We start from the raw sequence: 15609 nt of genomic DNA on the forward strand, positions 1-15609 counted from the left end.
CCAACTCTCGCGGAAAGCCGCAAGCGTACCGGTGGACACCGCGTGCTCCATCTCCAGGGACACCCTGGCTCGGATGTAACCGTGGAAGAGAGGCAGGCAGTCAGGCTGAACGACCCTCTCGACCGCCCGCTGCCTGGACTGGCTGATGGCCCCCTTGGCCGTGCCCAGGAGCAGGCCTACGAGGAGGCCTTCCGACCTGCCCGCTCGCCTCCGCACAGGGTGTCAACAGCTCTACAACTCTTTCTGAAAAATAAAATTAAACAGTTAAATCAAGTGCCCCCTGATCTGGAGGACACTCCAAACATTTTTCAAGGCCCTTTTTTTGTTTTTTGGGGGGGGGTTTTTGTTTTTTTGTGTGCTTTTTTTGTGCACTAAATTCTAAATTAAACAAGTGCCCCCTATAAAGGAAGAGGGGGACACTAAAACCTGGCAATAAAAACAAATTAAACTTTAAAACATATAAAATCAAATTAAAATTTGGTTGCCGGGGGTAATGATACAATGATGCACTCCAGTCCCTCCTGCGCCCACCTCTTACGGAAGGCCGCGAGCGTACCGGCGGACACCGCGTGCTCCATCTCGGATGTAAGCGCGGAAGAGAGGCAGGCAGCAACAGCTCTACACACCTATGAGCATCCTCACAAGTGCATATATTAGAGTTGTGAAAGGTGCTGTGGAATCTTTCAATCATCATCATAGGCAGTCCCTCGGAATCGAGAAAGACTTGCTTCCACTCCTGAAGTGAGTTCTTAGGTGGCTGAACAGTCCAATACGAGAACCACAGTCTCTGTCACAGGTGGGACAGATAGTTGTTGGGGGAAGGGATGGGTGGGACAGGTTTGCCGCACGTTCTTTCCGCTGCCTGCGCTTGATTTCTGCATTCTCTCGGCGACGAGACTCGAGGTGCACAGCGCCCTCCCAGATGCACTTCCTCCACTTAGGGTGGTCTTTGGCGAGGGACTCCCAGGTGTCAGTGGGGATGGTGCACTTTATCAGGGAAGCTTTGGGGGTGTCCTTGTAACGTTTCCGCTGCCCATCTTTGGCTCGTTTGCCGTGAAGGAGTTCCGAGTAGAGCGCTTGCTTTGGGAGTCTTGTGTCTGGCATGCGGACAATGTGGCTTGCCCAGCGGAGCTGATCGAGTGTGGTCAGTGATTCAATGCTAGGGATGTCGGCCTGGTTGAGGACGCTAACGTTGGTGCATCTGTCCTCCCTGAGGACATTGATGTTCTTTCAATAGTGGAGCGAAGGAATCGACTGGGCCTGTATTCACTGAAGTTTAGAAGGATGAGAGGGGATCTCATAGAAACATATAAAATTCTGACGGGACTGGACAGGTTAGATGCAGGAAGAATGTTCCCGATGTTGGGGGAGTCAAGAACCAGGGGTCACAGTCTAAGGGTAAGGGGTAAGCCATTTAGGACTGAGATGAGGAGAAACTTCTTCACTCAGAGAGTTGTTAACCTGTGGAATTACCTGCCACAGGGAGTTGTTGAAACAGTTCATTGGATATATTCAAGAGGGAGTTGGGTATGGCCCTTATGGCTAAAGGGATCAAAGGGTATGGAGGGAAAGCAGGAAAGGGATACTGAGGTGAATGACCAGCCATGATCTTATTGAATGGTGGTGCAGGCGCGAGGGGCCGAATGGCCTACTCCTGCACCTATTTTCTATGTTTCTATGAATGCGCAAGAGGCCAGAATTAGAGGAATGTAGAGCTCTTTGCATGTACTTTCTTTATTTTGCAAACTGCATGAGTCTTGACTTTCCAGTGCGGTGCACAGGTTACAAACACAACTGGGGCTATTGCTAAAAACGTGCCACGTGCCCTGCTGCCTCCCATTGCCGGGCACGTTGCATTTCACTTCCTGCTGGGCGGCAGGAGCGCCTGCCGGCGTGCTGACGTCACCACGACTGCGCTCCGAGGGCCGACGCAAACCGCTCACGTGATGCTGCAGGTTGCCAGGTGACCGCGGCGGCGCGGGAGGGGGCTGAGCCCCGCCCACTGGTGGTGTTTGTTTTATTGTTTTATTCCCCGCTCGGTCGGGCATGGCCTCAGTTTGTTGTTTGGTGTGACGGCGCCGCCCGCCCCGCTCCCCCGCTCGCGGCCTCGGGCTCCGGCGCGCCGCCGTTCAGCATGAAGCTGTTCTCCGAGGCCCACAAGACGGTGTTCGTGGTGGATCACTGCCCGTACATGGCCGAGTCCTGCCGGCAGACGGTGGAGTTCGACATGTTCACCAAGAGCCGGGCCCCGGGCATCATCCCGCTCGCGCCCATCGCCAAGTCGCTGTGGACCTGCGCCGTGGAGTCGGCCATGGAGTACTGCCGCATCATGTATGACGTGTTCCCGGCCCGCAAACTGGTGAGGGGGATAGGGGGCCTGGGGGGGACAGGGGGCCTGGGAGATAGGGGGATAGGAGCCTGGGAGATACAGGGGGATAGGAGCCTGGGGGGTACATAGGGATAGGGGCCTGGGGGGTACAGGGGGATAGGGGCCTGGGGGGTACAGGGGGATAGGGATAGGGGCCTGGGGGGCACAGGGGGATAGGGGCCTGGGGGGGTACATAGGGATAGGGGCCTGGGGGGCACAGGGGGCCTGGAGGGGACAGGGGCCTGGAGCCTGGGAGATACAGGGGGATAGGGGCCTGGGGGGTACAGGGGGATAGGGGCCTGGGGGGCACAGGGGGCCTGGAGGGGACAGGGGCCTGGAGCCTGGGAGATACAGGGGGATAGGGGTCTGGGGGGTACAGGGGGCCGGGGAGTACATCGAGATAGGGGCCTGGGGGGGATAGGGGCCTGGGGGATAGGGGGGGCACAGGTGGTTAGGAGCTGGGGGGGCACAGGGGGCAGGGTGATAGGGGGCCTGTGGGGCAAGGGAGGCATTGGGGGTAAGGGGCAGGGGGGCCAGGGTAAGGGGCACGGTGGGTAAGGAGCGGGGGGGATGATGGGGCACTAGGGGTCTAGGGACAGGGCCCTGGGGCAATGGGGGGCAGAGGCATTAGGCACTGAGGTATTGGGCTGGGCAATGCGGTACTAGGGGCAGGGGATGGGCACTGTGCTAAGCAGTGAGCTCTGAGTGGGGTAAATAGTTAATAGGATACATATAATGAGCTCTGTGTAGGGCCAACAGTGAATGTTCAATTGGTGTCAAAAAAATCTAATGTAACTGATTACTTACTGAGAAATGATCACCCTACTAAAACTATTCATATCAGTCAGTAGTTTGGTACTAATGTCTTCTTAGATATTGAAGCTCCTAACTGATCTTCCTTACTTATGAATGCATGGGTCTCTGATTTGAAAAATGGGAAGTAGGAGGTAGTTTACGAGCCAAGCAACGATTAACACTGGAGTGATAGTTTGCAGCATTTGGTACAGAATAATAGCACGTGCTGATGGTTAAAATAGGTGGTGTAGTTCTCTACATTTCTTGTCTCTTCACTTTCCAAACAGTTTAGGTCAGTTATGTACCTACCTTTCATCAATAAAACCGTTTTGTAAACCTTCCTAAAATAGGTCAAAAATATTTCCTTCTTCTGTGGCTGGCAATGCTGCTGATAAGTCAAAGATGCATGTTTTGATAAAGATGGGATCATTATACAATGCAAAACCTCCTGTGTTGTCCTGCTGCTCAAGTGCTGATGTGTATAAGGCTACAAGGTGTAATTTGCTGTGCAGTGTTGACATTGGCATACAAGCCAAAGGTGGGCAGCGGAAACGTTACAAGCATACCCTCAAAGTCTCCCTGATAAAATGCAACATCCCTACTGACACTTGGGAGTCCCTGGCCAAAGACCGCCCTAAGTAGAGGAAGTGCATCCGGGAAGGCGCTGAGCTCCTCGAGTCTCATCGCCGAGAGCATGCAGAAATCAAGCGCAGGCAGCGGAAAGAGCGTGCGGCAAACCTGTCCCACCCATCCCTTTCCCTCAACGACTATCCGTCCCACCTGTGACAGGGACTGTGGTTCTCGTATTGGACTGTTCAGTCACCTAAGGGCTCACTTCAGGAGTGGAAGCAAGTCTTCCTTGATTCCGAGGGACTGCCTATGGTGATGATGGGATGACATTGAATGCTCTGCTCAGTTACAAGTCTTGATTGGGGGCTCAGAACATTGGCTCTGCTGGAAGGCTCACTTAGAAGAAGCTGCTGGCATTCTGGCTCTGGTTTTAACTGTTATGCGGAGAGATTAAAAAAGCTGGGATTGATCTCCTTAGAGCAAAGGAGGTTTCGGGGTGATTTAATAGAGGTGGTCATTATTATAAGAGTTTTCATAGAGTAAATTACAAGAAACTGTTTCTATTGGCAGGAGGATCGGTAACCCGAGGATGTAGATTTAAGACAATTGGTAAAAGAGCTGGGGGGTGGAGGAGATGAGAATTTTAACTTACGCACCAAGTTATGATGATCTGGAAGGCACTGTCTGAAAAGGCGGAGGAAGCGGATTCAATAATAACTTTGAAAAGAGAATTGGATAAATACTTGAAAAGGGAAAATTTGCAGTGCTGTGGGGAAAGAGCGGGAGGGGGAGGGCTGGGGGGAGTGGGACGAATTGGTTAGTTCTTGGTTTCCGGCACAGACATGATGGGCCGATTGGTGCTCTTCTGTGGTCTATGATTGTATGATACTGAAATATGCATTGGACAATGTGCGGTTCCTGGAGTGTTGACATTCCATTTTGAATAGCTAGAACATATTTTATACACCATTTGTAATATTTAATTTCCCTGTGTATCTCAGCCAGCAACATTAAGCAGCATGTCGTCCACATCTGGTGACCAAAGGCTGCTAACAGTTGCTCCAAAGCAATTAATGGGTGCAACCAGGGTAAGTAAAAATACATGTCCATTGAGATGCTGCTTTTTTTGTCATTGTGTACTGGAATTGAAACAGATTAACGAACAATGGAAAAACAAAGCTCCAGACCTTGGAGGAGGGAGAGTCCAATATTTTGTTTGTAATTTGGAATTGGGAGTTCTCCGAAGGATGGATTATTAAAAAAGAAAAGAAAGATTTGCATTTATATAGTGCCTTTCATGACCACCGGATGTCTCAAAGCGCTTTACAGCCAATGAAGTACTTTTGGAGCGTAGTCACTGTTGTAATGTGCGGAATGCAGCAGCCAATTTGCGCACAGCAAGCTCCCACAAACAGCAATGTGATAAATGATCAGATAATCTGTTTTTATTATGTTGATTGAGGGATAAATATTGGCCAGGACACTGGCGATAAATCTCCTGCTCTTCTTTGAAATAGTGCCATGGGATCTTTTATGTCCACCTAGTTTAGCGTCTCATCCGAAAGACGGAAGATACGCTCCCTCCGCACTGCACTGGAGTGTCAACCTAGATTTAGTTTGTGCTCATGGCTGATCTAATCTTGGCCTCAACTCCACTTCCCTGCCCTCTGAGAGAAGAAATTCCTCCTCATCTCTGTTTTTAAATGGGTGATCCCTTATTCTGAAACTATGCCCCCACTAGGGGAAACATCTACCCTGTCAAGCCCCCTCAGAATCTTATGCATTTCAATGAGATCACCTCTCATTTTTCTAAACCCCAATGAATACAGTCCCAACTTGCTCAACCTTTCTTCATAAGGCAACCCCTTCAACCGAGAACCTTCGGGAATCAACCGAGTGAACCTTCTTAACTGCATCCAATGCAAGTATATCCCTCCTTAAATAAAAATGGCCTTTTTTTTAAATAACTGAATTTCGATAAGTCGATGCATTGGATCTGGTCCTTGTAGAGAACCGGGATTGTTGGACGATTCAGTGCCCAATTCAACAAATGTTGGTACTATCTTCAACCAATTCTTCACTTAAAGCGAACGACAAATGTTCTATTTTCTTGTGAGCAATGCCATGGAGATCAACTAATAATTATGTCTCGTAATGGATTGCTTAGCCAGCTGCAGTTTCGGGTGAAGGTTGTAGCAAAATGGTTGCCTTTATAATCAACAAGTATGGATGCAATGCAAGCATTTCACAAAATTCCAATAAAGTCGGCAGTTTTTCAAAATTCATTGACTGGACGTGGGCGTCACTGGCGAGGCCGATGTTTGTTGCCCATCCCTAGTTCCTCCTTTAAGACATTCCTTAAAACCTAGCCCTTTTTCTGCCGTAATTTCTTGAACCGCAGGGGAGCATTTTCTTTGATGCAACAGAATGGCTTACTAGGTCACATCTGAGGATTATATAACCACTACCCTACCGTACTTGTTACAGATACTAAATACAGTTCATAAATGCTTACTCAAAATTGGCACGATCAGTGATAGTTTTTAATTCCCAGTGACAAATACAATAGTCGAAAAACTGGCTGTTACATGGTTTTTTTTAAGCAATGCCTCGATTTCAAAATTCTCAACCTTGTTTACAAATCCCTCCATAGCCTTGCCCCTCCCTATCTCTGTAATCTCCTCCAGCCCCACGAGATGTCTGCGCTACTCTAATTCTGCCCTCCTAAGCATTCGTGATTACAACTGCTCAATCAACCATTGGCAGCCGTGCCTTCAGCTGCCTGGGCCCTAAACTCTGGAACTCCCTCCCTAAACCTCTCCGCCTCTATACCTCTCTTTCCTCCTTTAAGACATTCCTTAAAACCTAGCTCTTTTTCTGCCGTAATTTCTTACATGGCTTGGTGTCAAATTTATTTGTTTTGTCTTATAACACTGCTGTGAAGAAGCCTTGGAACGTTTTACTACATTAAAGGCGCTATATAAATAAAAGTAGTTATTTGTAGTAATTGTATTTGTAACTGATTTGGAGGAGCGCATCTAATATCTTGAACTGGGTGGTTCTCATTCTTGGTTGAAAAGAATGATTGCTACTTAATGGTTTCTCTTGTAAGTAAATGTTGCCCTCAAAAGAAAGTTTTAGGATGCTTCCGATGATGACTGTATATGTTTGGTAATTATGGTTCATCCGATGCATCTATGTTTGCAAGGCATCATCATACAAAAAGTCCTTTCATAGTAAGATCTGTGATTGGGCACTTCCTACTCTAGTCAATTTTGTAGATCGCAGAACCACCAAAGCGATATGTTTTAGTATTTCTTTCGCCGTTTAAAAATAAATCATTCCACTGCACTTCCCCATAATTGCTGACAGACGTTTCAGCAAAATGCACTCTCTATACCAACCCCACCCTCCGTTCTTATTCAGCAGCTGTGAATTGTTCAGTATCCCCTGTTGTAAACCTTCATTCTTTCCTGCTTTTCAAGAGTTTTACTTTGCCTCCGCCTCCAATCCCCCCTCCCCCGACTTATCTTTAACTACGATTCCTTTCATTCTGCTATTGCCTGGTTGCTCCACACCCATCGCTGCCCTTTCTCTCCAACTCATCTTCCCAGCTCTATTTATCGTGAAATCTTTCTCATTTTCTCCCAAACTAGCATATATTATAGATACCAGCTTGCTATCCTATTTATATTGGATATTACTTGTTCAAATTTTAAATATAAGGACCATCTCCATTCCATTCTTTTTATCCCAAAGTTTACTGAACCGTGTCCCTAATTTAAGTATTGTTAACATTTGTCTCTTTATAATTGAAACCTTTACTTAGTTCGTGGAAGGAATCCCGTACAAATAGATCCCCAATTATCTAATTTTCCTTGCCTGTACTTTAAACACCCATCGAAGGCGACAGCACCAAAGCAGGTCTTCCGACCCATCGTGCCTGTGCTAGCTCTTTGCTACAGCAATGCAAACCAATCCCACTGTGCTGCGCTCCCACAAATCTTGCTTGGCTTCAAATATTTATCCAGTTTTTTTTAATGCAGTAGTCTCTACTCAGAGTATTTGCAGTGTTTTTTTTTTAAAAAAGCGCCTTAATACCCACAAATATTTTCAAATTCTGCATATTGTTTGGAACCCACTTTTTGATCAAAATGTCACTGCAAACTACAGGAGTCAACTTCAGCCAGCAAAAAAAGTCAGAATTCATGAATTCTCGGTTTGGGATGGGTTATGATCTCTTCCTCTTCTCGCTTATTTTTTTTTGCTTAAAAAGAGGTCTTAAGAATCATTTTCAGTTGAGGGAGGGATAGCAGTTTAATGGAATATTTACCCATGTGGAAAGAACAGGCTCAGTTATTAAAATGATTTATTTACAAAATGTGAATTAAACTATTTGTTTACTGATCAGACAAGTGTTCCCCACTCATGTAGGGACATTGTAATGTGTGTCGCAGTGCGGTGATCGCTCATTGTGGGAAACAATACTGCTTTGGCAAATCTGCCCACTTAGTTTGGGTGAAAGATGTGGCAGACAGTTCTCGCAGTGTTTTGGTGATTTACTTCATATGTTAAAGATAAATGAAGTTTGAATTCTGATGAGGGCTGGATTTTCGGTTCTGGTCATTTTGGGGCGGTAATGATGGCGGGGCGGTAAAGTTTGAGCCGGTAAATGGTTTGTGTCCTCAGCCACAAAATTGGAGCGGAGCACTAAGGGAGGCGTTGCACAACTCACTTAAGGCACTAGGCCGGCAGAGCAAGTGAAAATCCTGAGCTAAACAGCCGACCTGGGAGCGCTGTAAGAGAGGCCTGGGGGGACAAAAATACCAAAAACATTTATTTACAAAATTACAACATTTATTTATTCACGCCACCACAACATACATCGCAAACGAAAAAAAACAATCACACTTACCTGAGGTCGACATTACTTACCTTGCTGTGGCCACTACAACTCGGACCGCCCGCTTTCACAGGTGTTCCCACCAGGGCGCACTATGGAGCGCCGCGGGCCGGGTAGCAGCCAAAAATCGAACTGGTGTTGCAACCAGGGGCATTGCACACTGGCTCACCACTTCTGGGCAGTAATGCTCCACGCCCCCTCCAAATCGGCACCAAGTTTCCCGGCAGGGCACAGGAAGCTAGCCACCCACTCAGACATGGTTACCACCGGGGCGTTAACGGGCGGCAGAAGACCGAAAATCCAGTCCTAACAGTGTGCATGTTCTGTGGAGAATTTAATGTATTTTGCTCCATTTTAAAGCACTTTTAAAATTCACTTTAACAATTTGTGTTTTAGTTCTTTCATTTCTAGTTTTGATTCTTACTTTTAGGTGAATTTCATTGTAAGTGATTCCAGAGCACATACACTGAACTCCTGGGGGCAAGAAGATCAAAACCTGCAGGAGGTAAAGCATATCTTTTTGATCTTGGAGTGGGGAGTAAATATCCCTTGTTGCGATCCGCTCCATTGTACCTTAAATATTCTTGCATTTTTTATGGTTAATTTTCAAGCAACTGTTCTTTAAAGCACTCGAATATTGTTGCATTTCAGATGCAAATTATTTTTTACCTAATTATTTTAGGCTCTGGCACTTAGTAAGTAGCTCAGCTATTCTGGCCAAAGGAGGTGTTGAAAAACACAAGATTGAACCGAGAACTGAAAAACTGCGAAAGGAAGCTAATAAATACACAATAGGGCTGTCAAAAAACAGTGAATCTGAGAAGCTTTTACTAGAGGTCTGCAGTCTGAAATGGTTTGCTTCTGAAGGGGCCTTATAGAGTCAAACAAAAAACATAATTGGATAGAGAAAACCTGGAAGAATATCTGGTCACCACATTACAGGAAAGATGTGATTGCACGAGAGAAGGGTACTAGATGTTGCCAAGGCTGGAGCATTTTAGCTTTATTTGTAACACTTTCAGATATGCCAAGACAGCAGGAGAAGACAAATTGCGAGTTATGAGATGGAAGTTTAGGACAGGAGCTAGGTAGAATGTTTTGCACAGGATGAACAGCTGGGACGGGTTTTACGTACCTTGGTTGAGACCAGGGCATTGGAGTTGTTCGAGAAACCACTATAGGCGCTCTTAATTGGCAGAAGGTAAAGCCGATTCTCTGGAAGGTTGAGATCGAAGGGCTGTCCTCGCCTTGTGTGGGCGCTGGAGGCAGTCAAATCAATGAGCTTTCTTCTCCCTTTTTAAACACATAGGGCCCAAGTTTCCACACGATAAAAAACGATGGGCGCCCGTTTTTCGCGCCTAAAATGGCGCCGGAAAAAAAATGCGCGATTCTGGAGCGCCCTGCAGCTCCTTGTCTGTTTGGCGCGGCGCCTGGGGGGCGGAGCCTACACTCGCGCCGATTTTGTAAGTGGGAGGGGGTGGGTACCATTTAAATTAGTTTTTTTTCCTGCCGGCAACGCTGCGCGTGCGTGTTGAAGCGTTCGTGCACGCGCAGTGTGAAGGAAACATTGGCACTCGGCCATTTTTGTAGTTCTTTGTAGCTGTTTAATTTTTAAACATTTTTTAATAAAAGCACATTGCCATCAGCACTGAGAAGGCTGCAGGAAGCCTCAAAGTTGAGGTAGCCGTTTCCCTCCCCCCCCCCCCCCCCCCCCCCCGGTGGGAATGAACGGCTTTCTCTTCCCCCCCCCCCCCCCCCCCGCGGGAACGAACGCCTGCAGCATTCTCCCTGGCTGAAGCACTTTCACACAGGTAGGAAGATGGTTTATTTAATCTTTTCTTTGCTTATAAATGTTTATTCAGGTTGGATATATTTGTATAAGTATAAATAAGGATTTATTATAGAATTTAATGACTTCCCTTCCCCCCCCCTCCTCGTTCTGGATGCCTAATTTGTAACCTGCGCCTGATTTTTTTAATGTGTAGAACAAGTTTTTTCAGTTCTACAAAAATCTTCACTTACTCCATTCTAAGTTAGTTTGGAGTATGTTTTCACTGTGGAAACTTTGAAATCAGGCGTCAGTGGCTGGACACGCCCTCTTTTGAAGAAAAAATTCTGTTCTAAAGTGGAACTGTTCTACCTGACTAGAACTGCAGAAAAAAAAATGTGGAGAATTGCGATTTCTAAGATAGTCCGTTCTCCACCAGTTGCTCCTAAAAATCAGGTGCAAATCATGTGGAAACTTGGGCCCTAAGTGTTATTTAAATTGGCTTTGAGTTAGTGTTTGTATTTTGGTTTCTGATGTGACATTAGTCATTTAAAAAAAAAATCATGGGCTGGATTTTTGGTTTTGCTCATTACCATGGCGACGGGGTGGTAAAGTTTGCGCCCGGGGACAGTTTGCACCTCAGTCAGCAAAATTGGGCAACTGGGCCCTGAGTATGGGGCGGAGTGCTAAGGGAGGCGTTACACACCTCTCTCAGGGCGCTAGGCCGGCTGAGCATGGGAAAATCCCGAACTAAACAGCCGGCCTCGGAGCGCTCTGAGAGAGGCTCGGGGAGAAAAAAAACCCCACCTAAAACATTCCCAGTAAATAACTTGCCACCACAACATAATTCGCAAAAAAAACTAAAATACAAATCAATCACGCTTATCTGAGGGCGGCATTATCTACCTATCTGCAGCCGCTACAGCTCGGACCGCCCGCTTTCACAGGCGGTCCCAGCACGGCACTCTATGGAGTGCTACGGATCGGGCGGCAGCCAAAAATCCAGCCGGTGTTGCACACCCGTTTGCCTCTTCCGGGCGGTAATGCTCCGCGCCCTGCCGAATCTGGCCCCGAATATCCTGGCGGGTGCTGCTAGTTGGCCGCCTGCCCGGAAGAGCTTACATTGTTTTCGCCCCGGAGGGGCAGCAGAGGCGGCAACGAGCCGAAAATTCAACCCCTCTAAAGGCCCAGAAATTGCGGTCGGAGGCATCCGACATGAAAGATTTCCACAAATGTACCTGGTGGTCCAGGAGATTCGGAGACTTCTATTACTGGCCCTCGACACAAGGACTTCGTCGACACACCCATATCCCAGGATTGTAAGGGTTTCGCACGCATCATCGGGATCATGTGAGCTGGCCCAACCTATCGGAGTAGGGGGAATCCCCATTCATACTTGTGGTGATTCCGAATAAGTATGAATGGGAATGCCTCCAGGAACACTGAAAATAACTGTTTTTAAAAAAAAAAAAAATCTCACATTTCAAATTAATAAAAATGGAATTTAATTAATTATTTAAAACAAAAATTTTATTTTTAGAAAAATAAATTTACATATTTTAAAGGGTCTAAAAATAAACTTACCTTATTTAACAGGATATTAAATGTTTAAAAATGTTTTTTCATGTCTTTTTCTGTTCTTTAAAAGTCCTACGCTGATAAAAGCAGGCCTTTACGCCTGCTTTATTCAGTCGTAAGAATTTGAAGGACATTGCCGCCCCTCTGGGGCGAAAACAGAGGCGACAGCAAGCCGAAAATCCACCCGCCCTTTAGTTTTGAATTTTTGACAGATTGCAAATGCTAGGTTTAGGCGCATGCGCTTCGCATACCTAACGATGGAGCTTGCGGGGACCCCTCGGGCATGTGCACACCTCGTACACGCCTGTGGGGAGCGCGATTTCAGACCCGATGACCTTCCATCAGAACAGGGATAAAATATCCCAAGATGCTTCACTGGCGTACTGGAAGACAAAAAATTGACCATGTAAGAAGAAATTAGGGCAGATTGGTCAAAGAGGTAGGTTTTAAGGAGCATCTTAGAAACATAGAAACATAGAAAATAGGTGCAGGAGTAGGCCATTCGGCCCTTCTAGCCTGCACCGCCATTCAATGAGTTCATGGCTGAACATTCAACTTCAGTACCCCATTCCTGCTTTCTCGCCATACCCCTTGATCCCCCTAGTAGTAAGGACCTCATCTAACTCCTTTTTGAATATATTTAGTGAATTGGCCTCAACAACTTTCTGTGGTAGAGAATTCCACAGGTTCACCACTCTCTGGGTGAAGAAGTTCCTCTGCATCTCGGTCCTAAATGGCTTACCCCTTATCCTTAGACTGTGACCTCTGGTTCTGGACTTCCCCAACATTGGGAACATTCTTCCTGCATCTAACCTGTCTAACCCCGTCAGAATTTTAAATGTTTCTATGAGGTCCCCTCTCATTCTTCTGAACTCCAGTGAATACAAGCCCAGTTGATCCAGTCTTTCTTGATAGGTCAGTCCCGCCATCCCGGGAATCAGTCTGGTGAACCTTCGCTGCACTCCCTCAATAGCAAGAATGTCCTTCCTCAGGTTAGGAGACCAAAACTGTACACAATACTCCAGGTGTGGCCTCACCAATGCCCTGTACAACTGTAGCAACACCTCCCTGCCCCTGTACTCAAATCCCCTCGCTATGAAGGCCAACATGCCATTTGCTTTCTTAACCGCCTGCTGTACCTGCATGCCAACCTTCAATGAATGATGTACCATGACATCCAGGTCTCATTGCACCTCCCCTTTTCCTAATCTGTCACCATTCAGATAATAGTCTGTCTCTCTGTTTTTACCACCAAAGTGGATAACCTCACATTTATCCACATTATACTTCATCTGCCATGCATTTGCCCACTCACCTAACCTATCCAAGTCGCTCTGCAGCCTCACAGCATCCTCCTCGCAGCTCACACTGCCACCCAACTTAGTGTCATCCGCAAATTTGGAGATAGCGAGGTGGAGAGGATTAGGCAGGGAATTCCAGAGTTTAGGGTTGTAATGTATTTGCTTCATGGGTTCTTACCAAAGAATTCATAGCAACACATTGCTATTAAGAACTAGTTAGGGTTAGTTAGTTTATTAACAAAGGTTTAACAATCACACTACACATCACCAGTTCACTGTAAATCAAGTGCCCCCTTAAAAGGGGCACTAGAAACGACAACTTAACAAATTAAACTTTAGACATTAAACAGTCAAATTAAAATTTGGTTGCCGGGGGTGATGATGCACTCCAGTCACTCTGGCGCCCACCTCTCATGGAAGGCCACGAGCGTACCAATGGACACCACGTGCTCCATCACCAGGGACACCCTGATTTGAATGTAACCGCGGAAGAGAGGCAGGTAGTCGCCCAGTTCCACTTCGTCGCAGTCACCAACCTACTCGTGCTGCTCCCTGGAGTATCTAGCCGCTTCCACTGCCTTTAAGCTGCCTGTGGGAGGGGGGGGGAGGTGTTTACCTGAGGTCGTGGTGAGCTGGGGCCTCGCTGCCATCACCGCCTTTAATTGATATTTGGCAAAGAATGGGCTAATGAATGAAAGATTTGTTAAAGGCAAATCATGTTTGACTAACTTGATTGATTTCTTTGATGAAGTAAGGGAGAGGTTTGATGAGGTTAGTGCAGTTTATGTTGTGTACATGGACTTATTGATCGGGGCACAGGAGAGGCGTGAGTTTGGGACCCAAAAGAGGCGAGGGCCCAGGGGCAGCACGGGCCAGCCTACACTGCGATCTTTGTGTGCACTAGGTCCGTGCAGTAGAGCTGGTCTCCAGTCGTCCTGGTTAACCCTTGCCACTGAGCCAAGACCTAGCTCTGTCACGCCTGTGTGGTGGCTGGTGTGCAACGGCCACCACACGTTAAAAAAATCCACACACAGACATCTTCCACCCTTCAGGATGTAGTTCGGGACCTGGAATATTAGGTCCTTCATTGAAACACCTGTGAACTCATCCTTTTTTGGCGTGGAAGCAAGCCATCCTCGATATGAGGGATTGCCTATGATGATGATGATAATGATATGGACTTTGAAAAGGCCTTTGACAGAATACCACATAATAGACTTGTTAGCAAAATTAAAGCTTACGGGATCATAGGGACAGTGGCAGTGTGGATATGAAATTGGTTAAAGGACAGAAAGCAGAGAGTATGGGTGAACGGTTGTTTCTCGGACTGGAGGAAGGTATACAGTGGTGTTCCCCACTGGGACCACTGCTTTTTTTGATATATATTAATGACCTGGCCTTGGGTATACAGGGCATAATTTCAAAGTTTGCAGATAACATGAAACTAGGATATATAGTAAACATTGAGGAGGAAAGTAACAGACTTCAGAAGGACATAGACAGACTGGTGAAATGGGCAGACACATGGCAGATGAAATTTAATGCAGACAAGTGTGAAGTGATACATTTTAGTAGGAAGAATGAGGAGAGGCAATATAAACTAAAGGATACAATTTTAAAAGGAGAGACTTGGTGTATGTACACAAATCTTTGAAGGTGATAGGACAAGTTGAGAAGGCACTTTATTTCTCTCCGTATGCTTTTTTTTAAAAGAGTACAAAAGCAAGGAAGGTATGCTAAACCTTTATAAAACACGAGTTATGCTCAGCTGGAGTATTGTGCTCAATTCTGGGCACCACAGTTTGAAAGGATGTCAAGGCCTTGGAGAGAGTGCAGAGAAGATTGATCAGAATGGACCAGGGATGAGTGACTTGAGTTCTGTGGAAACTAGAGAAATTGGGATTGTTCTCCTTCGATCAGAGAAGGTAAAGAGATTTGATAGAGGTGTTCAAAAACCATGAACGGGCCAGAGGACATAGATTGAAGGTAATTGGCAAAAGAACCAGAGGCTACATGAGGAAAACATTTTTTTTACTCAGCGAGTTGTGATTTAGCATGCACTGCCTGAAAGGGTGGTGGAAGCAGATTCAATAGCAACTTTCAAAAGGAAATTGGATAAAAAAACTTGAAGGAAAAAATTGGGGGGCTATGGGGAAAGAGCGGGGGAGTGGGACTAATTGGACCAAAGAGCCGGCACAGGCACGATGGGCCGAATGGTTTCAGAATTTACTTCACTTTTTTTGGAAATGACCGTTTCTGTTCTTGGTCAACTCTACGCGAACTGTGAAAATCTTAATCGAGCAGAGTTTTTCTATTGCGTCAACAA

General features: G+C 46.5%; 1 protein-coding gene across 3 annotated transcripts in view; it reads left to right on the forward strand.

Moving 5' to 3' along the window:
• Positions 1 to 2020: 2020 nt before the first annotated feature.
• Positions 2021 to 15609, forward strand: part of ints13 (integrator complex subunit 13) — an 85735-nt gene continuing 72146 nt past the window's right edge. For 2 of the 3 annotated variants that reach the window (XM_070897663.1, XM_070897665.1), the window contains exons 1-3: positions 2021 to 2359; positions 4735 to 4821; positions 9067 to 9141. In XM_070897663.1, coding sequence (XP_070753764.1) covers positions 2135 to 2359; positions 4735 to 4821; positions 9067 to 9141 — 387 coding nt within the window. In that variant the 5' untranslated portion in view covers positions 2021 to 2134. The remainder of the gene's footprint in view (positions 2360 to 4734; positions 4822 to 9066; positions 9142 to 15609) is intronic. The other variant, XM_070897664.1, reaches the window with a different exon arrangement.

Source organism: Pristiophorus japonicus, chromosome 13 (genome assembly GCF_044704955.1).
Source record: "Pristiophorus japonicus isolate sPriJap1 chromosome 13, sPriJap1.hap1, whole genome shotgun sequence".
NCBI lineage: Eukaryota > Metazoa > Chordata > Chondrichthyes > Pristiophoridae > Pristiophorus > Pristiophorus japonicus.